General features: G+C 34.8%; 1 protein-coding gene across 1 annotated transcript in view; it reads right to left on the bottom strand.

The window, feature by feature from the left end:
* Window positions 1-20,379, bottom strand: part of TRDN (triadin) — a 291,637-nt gene that overhangs the window by 41,363 nt on the left and 229,895 nt on the right. Inside the window, 2 exon segments of the mRNA XM_078055860.1 lie at window positions 11,888-11,938; window positions 17,425-17,475. Of these exon segments, the coding sequence (XP_077911986.1) occupies window positions 11,888-11,938; window positions 17,425-17,475 (102 nt within the window).

The following is a 20,379-nucleotide window of genomic DNA, read 5'->3' as shown; positions in this document are numbered from 1 at the left end:
AATAATGTAAAAATGTGGTTTCAAGATGCCAGGAAAATCAAATTTATAAGCTTCAGTTTTAGGTGGTTTAGACCAAAATATGAGGTGGAATCCCTGTCCCATTAACTAAAGCCTTACGTAGGTGGAAAAGCCCATTTGAACAGATTCACCCACATTCAACACTGCTGCACATTATCTTTAGATTTTTATATTTAATTTGCCCTGGTCAGATATAATTATCCAGACTAAATGAATTAACTAGTTTATAGCTCGTTATTTTATTTTTTTAAAAGATTTATAAGTCAATCAGAGAAAGACAAGTATCATATGATCTTACTGATTTGAGGAATTTGAGAAACAAGACAGAGGATCATAGGGGAAGGAGGGAAAAATGAAACAAGACGAAACCGGAGAGGGAGACAAACCATAAGAGACTCTTAATCTCAGGAAACAAACTGAGGGTTGCTGGAGTGGAGGGGGGTGGGAGGGATGGGGTGGCTGGGTGATGGACACTGGGGAGAGTAGGTACTATGGTGAGCACTGTGAATTGTGTAAGACTGATGAATCACAGACCTGTACCCCTGAAACAAATAATACATTATATGTCAATAAAAAAAGATTTTATTTAATTATTTATTCATTTGAGAAAGAGAAAGAGAGAGAGAAAGAGGAAGAAGCAGACTCCCCCTTGAGCAGAGAGCCCGATAAGGGGCTCAATCCCAGGACCCTGGGATCATGACCCAAGCCAAAGGTGCTTAACCAACTGAGCTACCCAGGTGCCCTTATAACTGGTTGTTTTAAAGCTAAGCTAGAGTCCCCACCTACTGAGCGGGGCTTTTTTCATAACACGTATGCCTACATGTAAACCACGTGCTCCCACATGCATATTCTCTCTGTGTCTGTCTCTCTCTCTCACCTCTCATTTCCATTAGGTCGACAACAAAAAACAGGTATGCTTGGGGCGCCTGGGTGGCTCAGCCGTTGGGCGTCTGCCTTCGGCTCAGGTCATGATCTCAGGGTCCTGGGATCGAGCCCCACATCGGGCTCCCTGCTCGGTGGGAAGCCTGCTTCTCCCTCTCCCACTCCCCCTGCTTATGTTCCCTCTCTCGCTGTGTCTCTCTCTCTGTCAAATAAATAAATAAAATCTTTAAAAAAAAATAAAAAAAAAAACAGGTATGCTTTAAAAACTTCTGTAGGCATAGTTCTCAAACAGCTCCAGTTCGTAATGCCAGCATTTAATGCCTGACTCAGTGCTTTATGTCTTAAGTCCTGATTCTGCAATCCTTCCCTGGCAAGATTCCCAAGGAGTTTGATGCTCACAAGGAAAGTTTGCTGAGTGGACACTAAAGATACAAAATGAGCCAAAGGACATTCTCTGAAGCACAGAATCAACGCATACATTTTTCCTGCCTCATTCTGTCATCATTTCATTTTCGTGATTTTTTGTCTTTTGTATATGCTAAATACAATGTACTATGTTTCTGATAGTGTCACTCTGCCTTTATCTTCTCCTTCTTTGATGCCTCCCTATGTGTGCCTCATTATTCTTTCCTTCCTGGAGTTTCCCATTGTGAAGAGTACACACTGAAACAAGTAAGGAATATTGGAAAAGGCTGCACCTATCAGTTGTACAAAGAATAGTCAGTCAGAACAGCATCCTGTGATGTTATTTGAAGATGGCAGGTTGGCTGGTTGAATATATTTTAGGTAATGAGCCAGTTAACTTTAAACCATTCAATAAGTTCAGAAAGTTGTGTAACAATCAATAGTCAAGGTAAGTAAGTAGACATTCTTTGGTTTCTCCTTTTCAAAGGGAGAGTCTGTCTTTAACTAGATTCCTCCTTGTTTCTCTGGGCACTAACATTCATTTTCTTTAACTTGAAGTGAGAATAATCAGTGAAGTTAATAAAAGGTCACAGGTTTAAGTATGGATCATCCTATATCTCACTTGAATATGTAAAAATAATGCATGACCTTATGTGAGAAAAGAATGCAGGAAAAATGAAAAAAAAAACTGTGACATTTAAAAAAAAATTCCCCTCAAGGAGAAAAGCATATTAGAATATTTGCATAAGGCAGCTTGGAGTGACAACAAAAGTGGATATGCAAAAGGACAGTGATTCATTTTCTCCTGCTACTTTGACCCTTTTAATGAGAGTTTAAATGGAAAGAATACCAAGGAAGGAATCTTGGGGCTTTACCTTTGTAACTATTTATATATTTCATATACATATAGTTGTATATATATTATCATTGTGCATTAATGTTTTGGAGGGAGAAAATAAAAATTCACAGTGCTTGGATACATTAATTTTGTAAAGCCAATGATTACAAGAGAGAAAATTCTGGCAACCTCAACTGCTTTTCTTACGAACACATAACCCCTTTCCATTCTATCAACTTGGCATTTTGGTGGGCACAACAGGAAAAGTATTAGTCTGTAAGTTGCTGCTTAGAGTGACAGAGCTACAATTACTGGTTCAATTTGCACTTAAAGAATTCTTCAAGAAGTGAGTAATCATGGATTTGTAAAGGTACCTATGGACATTTTATGCTTTTGAATCTAACTGGTCTTTTTTTAATCAACAAATTCTCTGTAACTTTTCTCCAATCCTACCAAACACAAAAAATTGTTATGGGGAAAAAAACAACTTTGATACCACATTAGGATAAGTCTTGCTAATTTATTCCAATATCGAAGAACAAAGGAAAGTGAGATTATTTTTAGGTGCATTTAAGTCTGATACTAAGTAGCTAATCCAGCATAGAAACCTTAGATAATCCTTTAATCTTTTTGCATCAATTTCTTCACTGTTAACATGATAGTCATAATATTTTCTCCCTAAAATAACTCAAAGCAGAATTAAATCATGTCAAGAATTGAATCAGAATCAAGTCACACAAAGAAAAACAGGAAAAAAATTACACAAAATTTAAAATACTAATGTCGATTATGAAATCAAGTATTCTAGGTCAGCTGTTAGATTTTAAAAACAGTATCACAGGAAGCTCTAATATTTCTTAGAGGATGACAATGACATAAGCAAAGATGATATTTGTGAATTTTTTAAATTCACAATTTGTGAAACTTTTTAAATTCAGAATGGTGAATCAACTATATAGCTTAGTTGTATTTGCTTATTAGGAATGATTAGTTACAAAAGACAAAATAAATCCTTGTAATGTCAGTTTAGAGAATTAGAACAATAAATAACATTAAAACTAGAACTTTTCAGAAGAAAACTTGATCCTTTTTATGTCAGTCATTGGACATCAGACTATCTGTGGTCACTAGATAATGCAGCAGTTTAGGAACATTGGTTACGTTCTGACTGACACACATTTAGTTAACATATTCTAAAAGGTGCTCTTTGGGATAAATCTCTGAGACCAACTGCTTTTGATTCTTTCTCATAAAAGCAGAGTATATAATATCTACTCTTCAACAAACTGCCAAGCTTTTCCCTGCAGGTCTGTATGTGGATAAATCAGTGTTTAAATAATGTTTGTAGAATCTACATTGGAACCTTCAGAATAAGACTTAAAAACTAGTGACAACTGAAAATGCATAAAATACCAACTTTTAGAAAATAAAAAGCAGGGCAGATAGATTACTAGTATTGGCCCTCAAGATGCCTGGTTTTATTCATGCTAAAAAGAATGTTCTGGGTTCCTCAAGATTCAGTTTTAAATGTACTCTTTACTAACTTTACTCAGAACTTTACTCTTCTCACCTTGACTCTTTCCATCACTCATCCATGCACGCCCACACCTTCAAACTCCGTACACTGGCAAAAATACCCCACAAGTCTATCTTTAACCTGATTTCCTTTTCTGAACCTTATGCTCAGATAGTCAGCATCCAACTCTACATTTCTACTTGGATGTCCTATAAGCACCCCAAACTCAACATGTTGCAAGCCAGACTTATGATTTATCCTAAGCTTATCCTTTTCTGGTGTTGCATCTCAGTGGTGTCACCAAACATTTAGTTGTATAAAATAGAAATCTTATTAAATATTATATTTGTCAAAAACGTCCTCTTCTCTCCATTTCACCTGCAACCATCCCAGGTCAAGGTACCATAAGCACTCACCTAGATATTATCAGTAGCATCTTAACTGGTCTTCTTGAATCCCATTCTGCCCTTCTCCAACCCACTGCCATAGTGGCCATTACAGAATACAACCCTCGTCCCCTATACATTCAAACATGTATAAAATACTTTTGTGTATGTCCACTGCCCTTAAACTAAATACCAAAATCCTTAATATGGCTTATAGCGGGGGTTGGCAAACTTTTTCTGTAAAATACCACATGGTAAATATTTTAATTTTACAAGCCATTTGATCTCTGTTGTAGCTACTCAACTCCATTATTAGGGCAGACAAAACACAAATGAATGAGTCTATTTGTATTCTGATAAAATATTATTTATAGATACTGAAATTTGAATTTCTTACATGTTTTAAGTGCCCCCAAATATTATTCTTCTTTTGATTTTTTTCAACCATTTAAAAATGTACAAGCATTCTTATCTCATGTTTCAGATTTGGCCCATGAAACACAGTTTGCCTATTCCTGGTCTTCAAAATTCTGCTTATCTCTTATCTTTGTTCTGTGCCTCTCTTGCTAACACTTTCTACACTTGCATAACACTGTCCTCTTTCACAAGAAATTTGACTGTGTTGAAACACCTCTTTACTCCTTGCTCTCTCCTATTCTCAATTTCTTCACTGGTTAAAATTCCTACTCATCATTCACACCTTGGATCAAATGTTGTTCCACTGGGAAACATTCCTTCACTCCCCAACCTACGTCAGATTTTTCTATGCCTATACTCATAGTACTGTGCTCCTTCTGTCAAAGCATTCCTCTCAGTTTTATAGGTGTTCATTTATTTGTGTGATTTCCCCCCCTTAATATTCATCACCTTCTGTTAGACTTCTATGAAAGCTGAAACCCAATATTTGGTTACCATTGTATTTTCTGTATACTAATATGATAAAATTCAAGATACATTGTCAAGTGAAAAAATATTAAAGAACAATCTTGGTAGTACTCAGGGGACTCTAATTTTATCACAATGTTCATATATTTTAAAAAGAAATTATATTCATATATTGCCTGTTGTGGCTGATGTAGGCTGGTTCACTCAACATCTATTCTCACACTTTTTCCCTCTCCTTCCTCTAATACAGAGGCTGGAAAATGAAGTACAAGAATTCCCAAATTTTCTTGGAGTTGGATTAGCCACTGTGAAGCAGTTATGGCCAGAAAGGTGTGGACAAAAATTCCCTGAAATAGGCTTTCCTTCCCAAATAGACAAAGCCTTGTGAGGAAAAGGTTTTGAATCTTTGTCCTGTTCCTGGCAAGAATACTTGTAAAATACCTGGATGTTCTGCAGCAAACTTGCCATCCTTAAGACCAAAGACACAAGCTAATGGTGGCAAAGTTGGAAGGAAGGTGAAGCCAGAAGCCTGGATTCTTGACAACCTCCTTGAACAATTTTCCACCCTAGTCTTCCTCCCCTTGGTCACCTTGTTGCCCAAAACAAACTCCTTATTTGTTAAAAATCACTCTAATCAGATTTTTTATTACTGAAAGGGGAAACAGATACAGACACAAATAAGATTCACCTATGTAACTAAAATTTCATAGAATTTGTAGAATATAGTGGCAGAATTTGATTAATGAGAAAACTGGCATCTCATAAGACTAGTGCTAGTAACTACCCTAAAATAGCTAAAGGCTACCTCTTAAGACATCTTTATGTCATAGAGTAGTTTTTACAAACTATTAAGTTGACTGTTCTGTTCTTAATTAAATCTGTTCTGTTCATATATTATCATTTACACATATTGTTCTTTGACTCTTGAGCAAAATGACAAGTGTCCAGAAGGGAAAAACTATATATAAAGGCATGTTCCACTTGTTATATTTTATATTACAATGTATCTCTGTTTAAATATGAGATGTGCATTCTTTGCTTTAAAGTTACTTTTTCTCTATAGTTTTATAGCATTGGGTATAATTCTTATTTTACTTATCTCCAGTGGATTTTATTTTATTTTACTCCATTTTATTTTATTTTTATTTCAGCATTATTACAGTATAAGTGACACATAAAATTGATAGATATTTAAAGTGTACATCATGGTGATTTAATATATGTACATGTTGTGAAAGGATTCTCAGCATCTGGATTTTATTTTGTACTTATATGTCTGCCTCTAAGTTAATTCGGTGCAATTGGAGACTTGTATCATTTAAGATTTGCAGCATCAAACACAGTGCCTAAAAAAGCCACCAACCAACTAACCAACCAACCAGTTTGTCAAACATAGTAGGGACTCAATAAATGTTTTGAAAAATACTGAAGAGTCATTAATTGAGGAAAAACACAAAAGAAAAATGCAGGTGAAAATAAGTTGTCTGAATATTTCCCCTACTTTCTATTCCATTATAAGTGATGAAAAGTTTATCAGCAAAAAAATTAACGTTTGAAGTCATGTGAGGGGTTATCCTGGAGTCATTTCTTTAAACTTACTTTTCATTTCAATATTAATTTGCAACAACTATTGAGAGTTTGCTAAGGCAACAACAACAAATATTAAACCAACCTTAGGACTTACACATATTAAACACCAATTTAAAAAGTACAATAAGAGGGAATATCACAAATGATGACTTGGAAAATTAGTCAAGATATTCTTGGTTCCATAGTGATTTCTATGATTTAATAGAAGTTGTGGCAGAATAAAATTATTCACAGATTTACCATCAAAGTCTTTATTTGTTTTCACCGTCTACTTTGCTATTTGTTGAAGAAATATTACTTTGATTAATATAAATGATAAAATATATGGATTTTTATAGTAGTACTTTCTAAATGCTATAACTATAACCTTATTTATTATACTAAATATATTATTGTATATAATCCACATATTTGAGTCTGTTTAATATGATCTATAAACTTCTTTAAGAAAATCATTAGAGAAAATACAGCAAAATTGTGAGTCTAGCTTAATTTTATAAGCAAATATTTAGAATTAAGTAGCTGACCACTTGGTTTTTGTCTATGATTTGATGCTTAAATAATTTTAATTACCAGAAAAGCTTTTACTTTTTCATATCAAATTAAATGATTGACCCTTATCTTTAATGTCACATGAAGCTACCCACCAAATTTTATGAGGCAGAAGTAGCTAAAAACTATTTTTTCATGCAAATATGAAATTGAAGATTATTAATTCCTAATCTAAAAAATAAGTATGCAAAAAAAGAAAATTGGTGTTTTCAGTGTTTTCAGCTACTTTTATGATATCATGTTAAATTATGTCATGTTACATGGCAACTGAAGTGAGAGAAAGAGATAGATGGATGGACAAGCTAAAACTTTCTGACTTTGCCTGGTAGAAACCAAAGTTGTACTTATTGTTTATTTTGTTTTGTTTAGATCAAATATATACAACCAATCAGCTGGACACAAAAATCAGAATCTTTATAGAAAAGTTAATGGGAAGTGGGAAACCTCAAACACAGATGTCCTCAGACCAGGCAGTTCATCTGGAGTAGTTCTTCTAAAGGGCTAAACCAGATTTAACACAACTGCTATGTACCAGTTCTTCCACTGGGCTGTGCTTGAACAAAATACTTTATGTTCTTCCAAAATAGATTCACAGGAATTCTCACTTCCTGGTGGTCATTCTTTGTAACTAAGAAACTTCCATAAAGAAAGCATTAAGGCCCCCCTCCAAGCACCTACCTTACTACAAAAAAAAGTCTTAAGTGCAATGAAGAATATTTGGAATCAAATATGATATTCTGAAATAAGGACAATCACTTTGCACTTTGTGAAAATAGCCCAAAAGGAGATAATGAAAGGATTGGAGAAAAATCAGAAAATTAAAAACACGGAAGGGTGAATGAGCAAATAGAAAATGTAATGATTTTTGTCTTGGTTATTTTAGTAGAAAATATCTACTAAAGTGCTTGTGGAGTATGTAAACATGTAAAGTGTGGTTGTTGTTTTTTTACACTTTTAAAATGGGAAAATTTTTAATCAACTACACACCATACAAGGCCATGAGGCTCAAAATCATTCGAAATAGAGTAAAGAGCAATGGTGATGTGAACTATTATTGTCACTCTTAGCAGTATAATTCATATTTTCAAATTCTAGTGCTGAATTTTTTATTCGTATTCACTTGAGGAATTCTTTAAGGCAAAATTCTTCTATGCTGCTTTTGTGCAGTGTTTTTCTCTTAAACCTATACAATTTGATTTTGTCCCAAATTGAATTCCTTACACTCATTTCTATTGAACCTAGCTTCCAATATGTTGAAGTGATTTTGAATTGTATTATTACCTTCTAAAATATTATCAAGTTGGGGCGCCTGGGTGGTACAGTCGGCTAAGCATCTGACTCTTGGTTTCAGCTCAGGTCGTGATCTCAGGGTCGTGAGACTGAGCCCCAACTCGAGCTCTGCGCTCAGCATGGAGTCTGCTTAAGACTCTCTCCATCTTCCTCTGTCCTTTCTGCCCTTCCACACATGCTCTCTCTCTCTCTTTCTCAAATAAATAAATAAATCTTTAAAAATAAAATAAAATATTATCAAGTCCATGATATTGAATTCTGACTACAATAATCTTCCAAGATTACTCAAATTATTTTATATACATCATCTTAGTACTAAAATGGGGTTTATATAAATATCCTATTAAAAAACTTCATGTAGTTGAGATAGATTCCAGCTATCGTTTCTCTTTCAATTATTTGACTTTTACTATATCATGGAAATAAGTTACATTATTCAGTCCTGATTAAAAATTACAAATCTTACCCACATGTTTCAGTGATTATAAAATTAATTTTTGGTTGTTTGTTCAATTAGCTATGTTCAAAATAAAAGTCAACAAATTTGGCATTTCAGGTGTGTTTCTTCTGTTTTTATTAATCTGTAGATTTAAAAAGTATAATGTGATTCTTTATGCTTTGTTCATTATATGCATTGCAATACATTTTCCCAGTGTGAAATTTATCTTTTCTGCTCAGATTTATTCTCTTTTTGTCTCAAATCCTACTCTAACCATATATAAACAATGGGCTTTACTCAGCCACAAAAAAGAATGAAATCTTGCCATTTTCAACATGTATGGACCTAGAAGGTACTCTGCTAAGTGAAATAAGTCAGAGAAAGACAAATACCATATAATTTCACTTATATGTGGAATCTAAAAAACAAAACAAACAAAACAAGACAGAAATAGTCTCATAAATATAGGAAACAAATTTAACAAATTGTTGATTAACAGAGGTGGGGGAAGAGCGAAATAGGTGAAGAGGGTTAAGAGATACAAACTTCCAGTTATAAAATAAGTAAGTCATGGGGATGTAGTGTACATTATAGGGGATATGGTCAATAATATTGTAATAACTTTGTATGGTGACAGTAACTAGACTTATCGGGGGATAATTTCATAATGTCTAAAAATATTGAATCATCATGATGTACATGTGAAACTAGTAAGATATTGTATGTCAATTATACTTCAATAAAATAAAATAATTGTTCTGGTGACTGCATTTAATTGACTTTTTATGCAAACCATCCCTTGTTTATACATACTTGTCATTAAAAATTAGGAAGAAAATGGTGCAATAACAAAAATTCAGCATTCATGAAATAGGGGTATAATATTAAAAATATGTATCTTTTCCAAAATTATTTTCCACCACCATTATCTGTGACCATGAACTGGCTCATGCTACACTGACCATATGGTACAGGATGATGAAAAAAGGATACCTGGAATGAGGGAAAAAAAGAAAGGAAGCTCTTAAGTATATATGTCCAGGGATCAAAGACTAAAATGCACATCAAGTGATTTTGGTGGAAACCTGAACTATTTTTCGTTCATATGTATATATTCCACATGCATTTCTTCTAGGGGAATCTTTTTGAACTGAACTTCCTTAATAAAAAATGTGCAAATTTGCAATGTTTGTCGTTCCTCATTTTTTTTATATTTCTGTTTTAGATTGGCAAAGGAATAATAGCATCATTAAATGATTAAATTACTTAATGGCATCAAATCATTTCAACTTAGATTGTGATGTAACTGTCCATTCTAATCACCAATCAGATCATGCCGAAGAAATCTAGAGTTTCTTGAAAATGAATTAGTGTTTAGGTAAATCCATAGGAATGTCAGTCTTCACAATTAATTCATTCTTTAACATGTAGCTACATTTTGCTATCTACTGGACATTTAACATTACACGTAAGAATTCTCTTACAGGGCAAAATATTCGAATTTTCATATTATACCAGAATAGCATAAAGTTGTATATAGCACCAAAATAATTACTATCATAAATGATGATAAAGTTTTAGATATGATAATACATTTCTAAAGTGAAACATAAATTCCTTAATAGGTTTGAAGTCTACGTTGCTTTAAAATACTTTTTAAAAAAATCAAGTACATCTATGGGCTGAGAAAAAAATCATGTTGTGCTCTTGTGTTTCATTAAATAGCAATTTTGTTCAATTTAAAATTAATCGCAAAGTTAGAAAAATATGACTTAAGGGTATGTTTTTTATACATTGCTACACTGACTAATGAAGACTCTCCATGCACCCTTCATTTCTCTGACTGATTCTTCTGTCAGCTTTCCCCTCCCCCAGCTCTCCCATAACTCTCCCAACTCCAACACATGTGTTACAAGTTCACCAAAAGTTTCTTTCCTTTTAATAAAATACTGCCAGTAAGTTGGGATTTTTACCACTATGTCCCTGTGCATTAATTGGCTAATTATTCCTGTAGACCTTCTCCTCAGGTAAATGTAGAAACAGGTTCTAATATTCAATATAGTAAGTATACTTCATGGTTTCATTGGTTCACTTATGTTTATCTTGACAACAAGGAATATTAGATAATTCTGAGTATGATACCATGCCCATAGAACGTACTGGAGTTAATTAGAAACTAAATATATTACATTGGACTTAGCATATTTACTTTTGTTTTAGGGGACATAACTTGGTGTATAGCATGTCAGAATCCACATTACTTTGAGCCTAGTATAATGGGAATGCACTAGGATGCATTATTATAGTGCTTGATTAAGAAGATCAAATTTTTATGCTGGCTCTATTTCAAATTACAATAACTTTGAAAAACTTCTTGACTATTCCAGTTTTATTTATCTATAAGATGAGGGTATTGGACTATAGTTTATCTCTAAGTTCCTCCTAGCTATAAAATTTGTTTAGTTTTATTGTATCCGAACTTAACAGCATGGCAAGCTATCACTGAGAAATTTTAAGTATTTTTATCTTAAATCTTCGGTTTCCATAGCTATTCCTTATAAGATTCACCTTGGGATATTTATAAAATGCACATTTTTCCACTACAGACTCGTGGAATCCGAATAACATACGCATTTTAAAAAGCTTCCATGGTATTTCTGACATAGCTACTCTTTTTTTTTTTTTTTTTAATATTTTTATTTATTTATTTGAGAGAGAGAATGAGAGAGAGCATGAGAGGGGGAGGGTCAGAGGGAGAAGCAGACTTCCTGCCGAGCAGGGAGCCCGATGTGGGACTCGATCCTGGGACTCCAGGATCATGACCTGAGCCGAAGGCAGTTGCTTAACCAACTGAGCCACCCAGGCGTCCCACTGACATAGCTACTCTTGTCTTTGTTGTTTCATAGTACAATTTAGAATTTTATGATAGAAAATAGACTTTTCTCCTTTGTTCAAAAATATACAAGGGCATATGAAAGTTATAGTTTTAAAAGCCTGAAAAATAAATGATATATTACTTTGTTGCAAATAACTGAATATGCAGTAAGCAGGTCAATGTGTTTTTACATTTCATTATACAATATTACCTTTTTCCTTTAGGGAAACTGGAACTTTCACTTCTTTCCCCTTAACAGGCTCTGGAAAGAAACATTGAGCATTTATTTGAAGCCAACATAAAAGGATTTGAGAACACATATATAGTGGAGTCAGTCAGCTATCAGTAAGGTGAACCTGGGTGGAAATCACATGATGTTTTCCTTCAAAAATGATTTTAATGATACAGAGACAAGGAAACAACAGTATAGAGTACAACAAGCCATCCTCTGCTCATTTTCACTTAAAAGAAATGTAAATTTTTGAGTGAGTTATAATCTATTTGTTCATTTAAGAGAATGGGCTTTTGGGGGGATAGGAACTTATTTTAGCTGTAATTTTTAAAAATGTACAGCTTCTAGAATTCTCCCAAAATTGTTATAATCAGCATTAGCTTAGTTTATTTCTTTCAGGCTATGTGATTTTTTATAAAATAAACAAATGGAAAACCCTGCGTCTGTTATGGAAACGCAGTGCTTTAGTCATCAGACTCAAGTCAAACTAATTTCAAGAATAAGACTGAAATAAAATACAAGGACAATTTTATCCACAAACTCCCAACATCTTAAAAATGTGGTCCTTAGTTAAAACAAAATAAAACTTCATTTATTCTACCAGGTTCAAATACAAATTGATTCTAATCATATCATGGGTTCCAGACATATAAATGAGTGATGTCTTGAACAGCATCATGTTTCGTCCACAGCCTATATAAAAGATAAACCAGTTTTCTGCCTTCTCTGCAACATTGTATCTCAGTGTCCATTTCGCTGACAAAAATGGCTTTTAATGCAGTGAGAAAGGAAGGAAAGGAAAAAAAAAAAAAAATCTATCCTGCCAGCCCTCTGTTCTATTCCCACCTTATGGGTTGGGGTGGGAATGCAGCATATGATGGTGGCACTTGTGAATGGATATTCCACTCAAGCAATCACTTAGAACTGAATCCAGGTGACTGTGGACAGGGTCATGAATGGAGTTAGGAGTCCTACTGAAAAAGCTGTGTCCCTCAAAGCAAGATTTTCTTGGTAGATAAGCTACAGCCTTAAATATCCATATGTTGGCAGAATATTTTTAAATGGATTTGGTGGCAAGGAAAAGTCCATATTGCCATTTAACGTGCTAAGTATAAGTAGGGCCTATTTTTTTTTCTATATTTCAGCATCTGAAGATGAAATCAAGAGCCATGGATTGAATAAACAGACTGAGAAGCTTCATTAACTTTTTTCAAGCTAATGGGGGTAATTTATTGCTTTTGCATTTCCTGGTTAAACCAAAAAAAAAATTAATGTATTGTGAAATGAGAAGTGATGGTGGGGACAGATCCCTAGTGGGGTGGAGGAGTGTATGCTTGGAACTTGAGAATTCAAGATACAGCATGTTGTTTTAAATCGGTTAAACATATATGTTTGCATGAGATTAAAGTAGTTATAAAATCCAAGGCTGAGGCAGAGGACCCACAAGACTGCTTTGATATTGGTGGAGAAAGAAGGAAGAAGTAGAATAACAGATGTAATTTTATAATGTATTTAAAAGTCATAAACTCATCACCTCAAATATGGAGAAAGCTCTCAGAAAATAGAAGTGATTTTTATTTCAAAGCTCGATAATGGGAAGATGCTTTCTGCTCTCAGGCTGGATCTTCTCCTGCATGGACTTTCCTACAGCTCATTTCCTCTCAGTGTCCTTTTTGACTTCAAGGGGTTTTGATCTGATTTAGGAAGTCCACAGGCTGGACCTTTAGGAAGGGAGCAGGATATCAAAGCTGACCAAAACTGTGGAGAGTGTTATATGGAAATTCTGTACTTCTATATTAGGAGGGATAGGTATATTGTTGGCTTGGGTCAGCTATTAAGGTATTTTTAAGTCATCTGTATTGTTTGTCAGGAGCAAAGCATTGGAGAGCACTTTTTGTGTGCGATTTCACAAATATGGTAGTTTCCTTGTGTTTGTACAAGAGCCTACAGGTAGGCTTATGAATCTTGATTATCAAGATCTAGAATGTATTTAAAGGTGCTTAGATATAAATTTGAATTCTCAAAGTAATCTGAGCAAAGAGGTTGTGATGGAGAAAAAAAATCACAAAGGAATAGGAAAATGGTTTCAGGTTTTTAATCCCCCTAACCTGCCTCCAGACAAAGGCAGTAATAAGCTAGGGCGAGTGTCCATGATGAAGTATACATCACTGGGGATCAGTTTCAAAGTCCTCAGACAACTTCCTTCGTGCTGAGCTCAAGCTTTTGTTTGTACAGGTGGGAATGGGCAAGAGAAAGCTTGTCGAAGCCAGAAATTGGGGGATCATCAGGTGCATGGTCCTGAGCATCAGAATATAAGGAAAAACAAGCTCCGCTGAGAAGCCTCTGGTATTAGATCCAAACATACACAGGCCTGGGTCACAAAACTAGAAAATAATTCAAACGTCCATCATATTACTTCAATACCAGAGGAGCCTAAGGCTGCCGCTGTTGCATTCCAGTAGAGGAGAAATTAATGAATCCCTTTGTTGCCTTGTTGGGGTTCGGTCTGTAATCCATGGGTGAATCTTACATCCTCAGATAAATCAGACCAGGTGTTAGAACAAGCGGCAGTAAGATAGGGTGGATGTCACAAGGAAGACAACCAATAACAGGGGTGGCTCACGGGATTGTCAGGTTTCTGGGTGGTCAAAGCCCCACGAGCAGGGCTCTGCTCTGGCAGGTGTGTTGGCAGGACTTAGGTGAGTCCAGTGGCCGAGGGAAGTCAGTAGCTGAACCAGTAGCAAAAGCCAGAAGGATGTGTCTTTCCCCTGCTCTTTTTGTTTGGAACAATCATCCCTAGACCTCTCTATAGCTTCTTAAAACAAGACGCAGCCTAATGATGTTTCTCTAAATGCTTAAGTTACTCATGGTCATCAAATTCCCAATAAATGTGGCCCCTAATGATTTCTGTGTAATAATCCTCGTTTTATGAGTTCTAGCATTGCTTCAGTATGGATTCTAATGTGTACATGCAAGTGGAATCGCTGAGAGACTGGCAAATGTAGGCCACCTTTTAGCTGCTTAATAGAAAGAACTCACAAAATACAGTGACTCCAATGCACTAAGTGGCTTTTTTGCAAGTGGAATTGCTTCATTCTGATTCTGCCACACCTCAGCAGCAGGCTTCAAAGAGCTTCTCCAAAAACAGTATTATTGCAGAGGTTTTTAATGTCCCTGACATCTTACAGGTAACACTGCAAATTTTTTCTTTGATTTTTTTTGTAATGATAAATTATATTCAGAAAATAAAGGAAAGATGGCAATAAATTTCTTCTAAAATAATATCTAATGTATAACAAAGACATTTGACAGCATTAACACAGTTGAGCAAGAAAAGAGGTGCACTTGAAATAGTTCTAAATCAATAATCATAGGCAGTGAACCTTTGTATACATTATTTTCTAGTGACTGTGGAAACATCTTGCAAAGAGTACAGAATTTAACATTGAGGGAAAAGTATTCACTAGAAAATTGCCTGCAATTGTGCATTAATAACAATAACAACAAAAATAGAAATTACAGGAGTCTACTTAGTGGTCGGTGTGGATTTAAATCTCCCAGATAATATTTTCTAAGACAAATTTTTACAACTACCATTTCCAACTAGTTTAAGCTTTGGTACAAGTGAGGTCTTTAAGTAGTAGTTTAAATTTTTGATAATCATCAATGCCTCAAAGGTAGCTTTGGAGGTAAGCTCCAACCTTTCTTTTGAGCTGCTTTTATTGCGAACAATAATATAGGGTCCAAATATTCCTGTGGCATAACTGTGGACCAAAATAAATGTATCTCATACTACATTAGAAGGGGGGAAGGTTTACCTCGTGCAAATTATGGTTTGCAAATCATATACATATATGTGTATATAAGTAGACATACATATATTTGGATTTTCCTGGTAGTATCTTTCAATGACACCTTTAGTTCTCATGCAAAGGACAGTGTTCTCGTTAATTGTCAGATAAAATGAGAGAGGAGAATGAGAAAGAGTCTCTCTCAAAGTCAGATAATCACTGGAGAAAGAGTAGACTAAACTCTTCTGTGGGAATTAAGGGGAGACTTCCCCAATAACAAAGGGACAAAGACCATTTTTCTATATGCAGAGCCAATGAGTCAAATAGATTTTCCAAACTTAGGTAATGAACTCTACCCTCAAAGCAAAATTGCTCTGAAGAATACAAATATAAGAACCCTATTTTAAGGAGCAAGCAGTATCTGTGTTAAAATGAAAAGATGAACTTTAGTGTCTGAAAGACTTGACTTTGATTTTTGCCTTCACCTCTTAGCCACAATGGGATACCGAGTAGCTTACATTATATATCTATGCCTCAGCTTCCTTGTTTATAAAACAATTGAGATTTCAAGCACAACTTGCTGAAGCAAAATGTATAAAATAGATATCAATGTGCCTAGCAAAGAGCAGATGCCCTGCTTCAGTTCTTCTCTCAAACAATTCTTACACTTGGGCCTGGCTAATTCCTCATCCTTCTTACTTGAATTTAAATATCACTTCTTCAGGAAAGCCTCCTCTGCTTCCCCAGACTCGATTAGAATCCCCGATTACAGCCCCTTACAGCATCCTGTGTATCCCTTCTATAATTCCTACTGTTTTAATTAATTATGTAATTAACACTGTAAATTCCATGAGGGCGTAGACCATGCCTTTCTTGTACTCCCGATGTCTAGTGAGCACATGTTCTGATTACTGTATACTAGATGCAGTAATTATTGAATGTGGTACTTATCAGTCCACATAAAAAATTAACATGAATAACATTAGCTCTTGATGCTTAAATAGGTGGCATTTCAACTAAATAATACAAAACATATATGTGTATATATATATATATTAGATTATAAATATATGTTTGTGAATTTAGACAAGAGGGTTCAGTGAAAGTTGAAGTAGACCGAGAAGGATTGATGTTTTATGTGAACATTAGTATTAGAAAATGCCTGGGATTCAGATGGACAGAAAGGAAAGCCAGTCCATTCCAAAGACTGAGATCACAAAATTTAAATAAGAATGGCTTGCTCATTTACAGCAGCAAAGAACCTGACAAGACTCAAGCAGACCAAACTTGACTAAGAGTCTTTGAAAAGAACAATTGAGCACTTCAATTCCTGAGTCTTCCTCCCTGTTACTTGCTTTGCCATATTTCTCCAGAGATGATTCTGCAATAAATATATATTTTGTGAATGGATAGAAAAGAGGGAATCAGAGCACATGGACGCAAGTTCTTTCCATAGTTTTACTTCCCTTCTAACTTTGTTTTTTACTCTTTTCATTATTTAAGGAAAATCCTTTCTTTTGGAAATTGTATTCAGAGCACTTTTTAAGTCATAGTGAACTGGAAGAAAGAGGGATAAGTCAATAAATACAAGTTTTCAAATATATGAATGTGACCTGAGCAGTTTGGGCTCACCCATCTGTGAAGGAGATGATTCTAGGTTACTACGGACTTTTCCAGATATTTTTGCTAATAAATTCTAGTGTTATGTTAAATTGACTCTATTACCTTTATTCTTCAAAACTGAAGAAGTCGTCCTGGATTTTTCTTTTTTAATTTCTGCAAGAGGAATCATGGGGAGAAAAAGTTACAAGGAATCACAGGAAAAAAAAAAAAAAAACAACCTGCAAGTTTCTTCATGTTTTTTGTTTTGTTTTTGTTTTTGTTTTTTCTGAGGCTTAATGACTCAGAGTGGTTCTGAGTTGGTATTCAAGACAGACATGTCTACTGGTAAGTCGCCTGTAAAACATTGACTAAATATGCAAAAGATACAAAATAAGCCCACGAATTATTACCACAATTGGATAGATTGATAGATGCACTAAAGGTACAAATAAAATGCTATAGGCTTTGAGGAAAGACGATATAACAATGGTAGCTAACACTGTCTATTCACTATCTGTCATAGGGAATGTTCTCTACTGTTTGGCCATTCAACGTTCATGGCAACCTTGTAAGGTAGGTAGATCCTGTTATTACTTCTGCTTTTCACAAGGGATTAAGTAACTTTTCCAAGGTCACGTGGCTCAGACAGGAGGACTGGGATTTGAACTGATATTTCTCTGAACTCAACCACAAAGGCCCTGGCTCTCCTAGCTGAATGATGAGATCAGGACAAGTTTGGCAGGTGGTATTGAGGCAGACCTTGAAAATGGAGAGGATTTAGATAGACATAGATAAAAGGGAGAGAAAGTCACATTTTAGAAGGACAGAAGAGATAATGGGGAGGCTTGAGCTGGTCCTCTGTCAGTTTGGCTGTGTGAGTCACCTGTAACGAACAGAATACAATGGAAGTTATGCTGTGTGACTTCCTGGGCTAATCATCAAAGCCAAGCAGTTTCCACCTGCTTCTCCAGGGACAACAGCTCTGAGGAACCTGACTGCCACTAAGTACTCCAACTAATACCACCATGCTAGAAAAGCTACATACACGCAGCCCAGTCAATAGCTCCCGCTGAGCCTCCAGTCAACAGCTGCTAGCCATCTAAGTGAGTGAAGCATCTCAGACATCCAGCAGATGATTACTTTAGATGACTACAGCCTAAGCCTACATTTGACTGCAATCACATGAGATACCCAAGTAAAAACTGCCTAGTTGATCCCTCCTAAACTCCTGACCCTCTTAATCATGAGCACAGTAAAATTGGCTGTGTAAAATATACCACTACATTTTGGAGTGGTCTGTACACAGAAACAGCATTTGAAACCATCAGCTAATAAATAGCAAAATATTGCGGCATGTGATAAGTTCTCCAGTGGAGCTCTATAGATAACAGAGAAATGATTAATAGCTCTATTTTATAATTGGGAAGGTTTTCACTGAGAAGATGCCATTTGGCTTTAGGCTCCTATGTTGAGTAGAATCTCACTAGTCAGGAAATGCCAATTTAACAATATAACTGGATGTAAGATGTAAAACAGATTTTTAAAATGCTGAGGATAGCTTCTGGAGTTTGTACATGTTTCACATGTACAAGGATAATCTGCCATCAATTGAGATATGAAATGTAAGAAATAGAAGCCTTTGGAGAAAAATATCATCTTTGTTTTGAATGTATTATGTTTCATGTGTCAACAAGATACCCCAAAAGGAAATGTCTAGCAAATAGTTGGAAATACAGGTAAAGTGCAGATCATATGCAAGTGTTGCAGAAGCAAAGCAACCTGCATCTCATTGATAAATGGAAACTAACAATATAATCAATAACATGAATTTTGAATGCCCCAAACAAATCTTACTACTTTGTTTACACATACTGACTTGACTTCGTGAATAAACTAAGTATACAAAGGCAAAATAAGCCAGAACATTAAAAATTATGTTCTTCATAATACATGCAAATTAAAAAAAAAGACTGATGGGTTATAATGTTTTACTTGTATATTTCAAATCCAATCTTATATAATTTGCCTATACTGAAATATCATTCACATATTGGACTAATAAACTTAATCTTATACATTTTGATTAGCTATTGCCAAATGTTTTAAAATCACACAAACTGTGATCAAAACAGTAATGCAAGTCAAGTTTTAAATAATTTACTAGATAAAAATTATTTGTGTTAAGAGGAACATATTCAATTTCAATAATGCCAGGAATTTTTTAAATATTTATTTATTTATTCTACAGAGAGAGAAAGAGCACGAGCGGGAGGAGCAGAGGGAGAGAGAATCTCAAGCTGACTCCATGCCAAGTGCAAAGGCAGATCTCACGACCCTGAGATCATAACCTGAGCCAAAACCAAGAGTCAGATGCTTAATTGACTGAGCCACCCAGGTGTCCGAGGCCCAGATTTTTTTAAGTTAAGGGACTGAATATATCTAGTCAAGATTAAAAATAGAAAATAGCATTTGCTTTTTCTTCTAACATGGTCCTGTAGAAGATAAAATGTATCTATAACAACAGTGTTTTCTTCTAGAAGAATTTTTTTTTTTAATGCCCATGAAACAGGCAAAACAAAAGACTAAAATAATGGACACTCTTATAATGGAGGAAATCAGCACTAGAGTTTTTCCTTAGGACAAACATAAATATTTTGAACCCCAGGCAATGTGTTTAAAGGAAATAGTACAATTAAGAATATCTTTGATCTGACTGCTATTTATTTTTCATTGCTCTGAATGACCAAGTTCAATACCAATTTATTATTAGTGACATTAAGATATTAAAAATGTTTCTGTTGGAGCATCATGGTTTGATGTCAATATCACATATAGCTAAATTTTAAAAAGAAACTGAAACTGGAAGGTTTAAAAAGCCTAACAGAATCATCAGGCAATTTAAGCCTCCTGGCTGTGAAAAGAATCAAACTCAAAATGTTTAACCTTTCTTACCCAGCTAGCTTTAATGAGGTGTTTAGAAATGTCATTTTAAAAACTGTCTTTTTACCTCTTTTGTAGATACAAGATGTCTGCTGATTTGAGATATTTTTTCACGAGCATAATGAATAAGATCAATGT

The sequence above is a fragment of the Halichoerus grypus genome, chromosome 9 (genome assembly GCF_964656455.1).
Source record: "Halichoerus grypus chromosome 9, mHalGry1.hap1.1, whole genome shotgun sequence".
Lineage (NCBI taxonomy): Eukaryota > Metazoa > Chordata > Mammalia > Carnivora > Phocidae > Halichoerus > Halichoerus grypus.
This window is presented reverse-complemented; position numbering and strand designations above follow the sequence as displayed.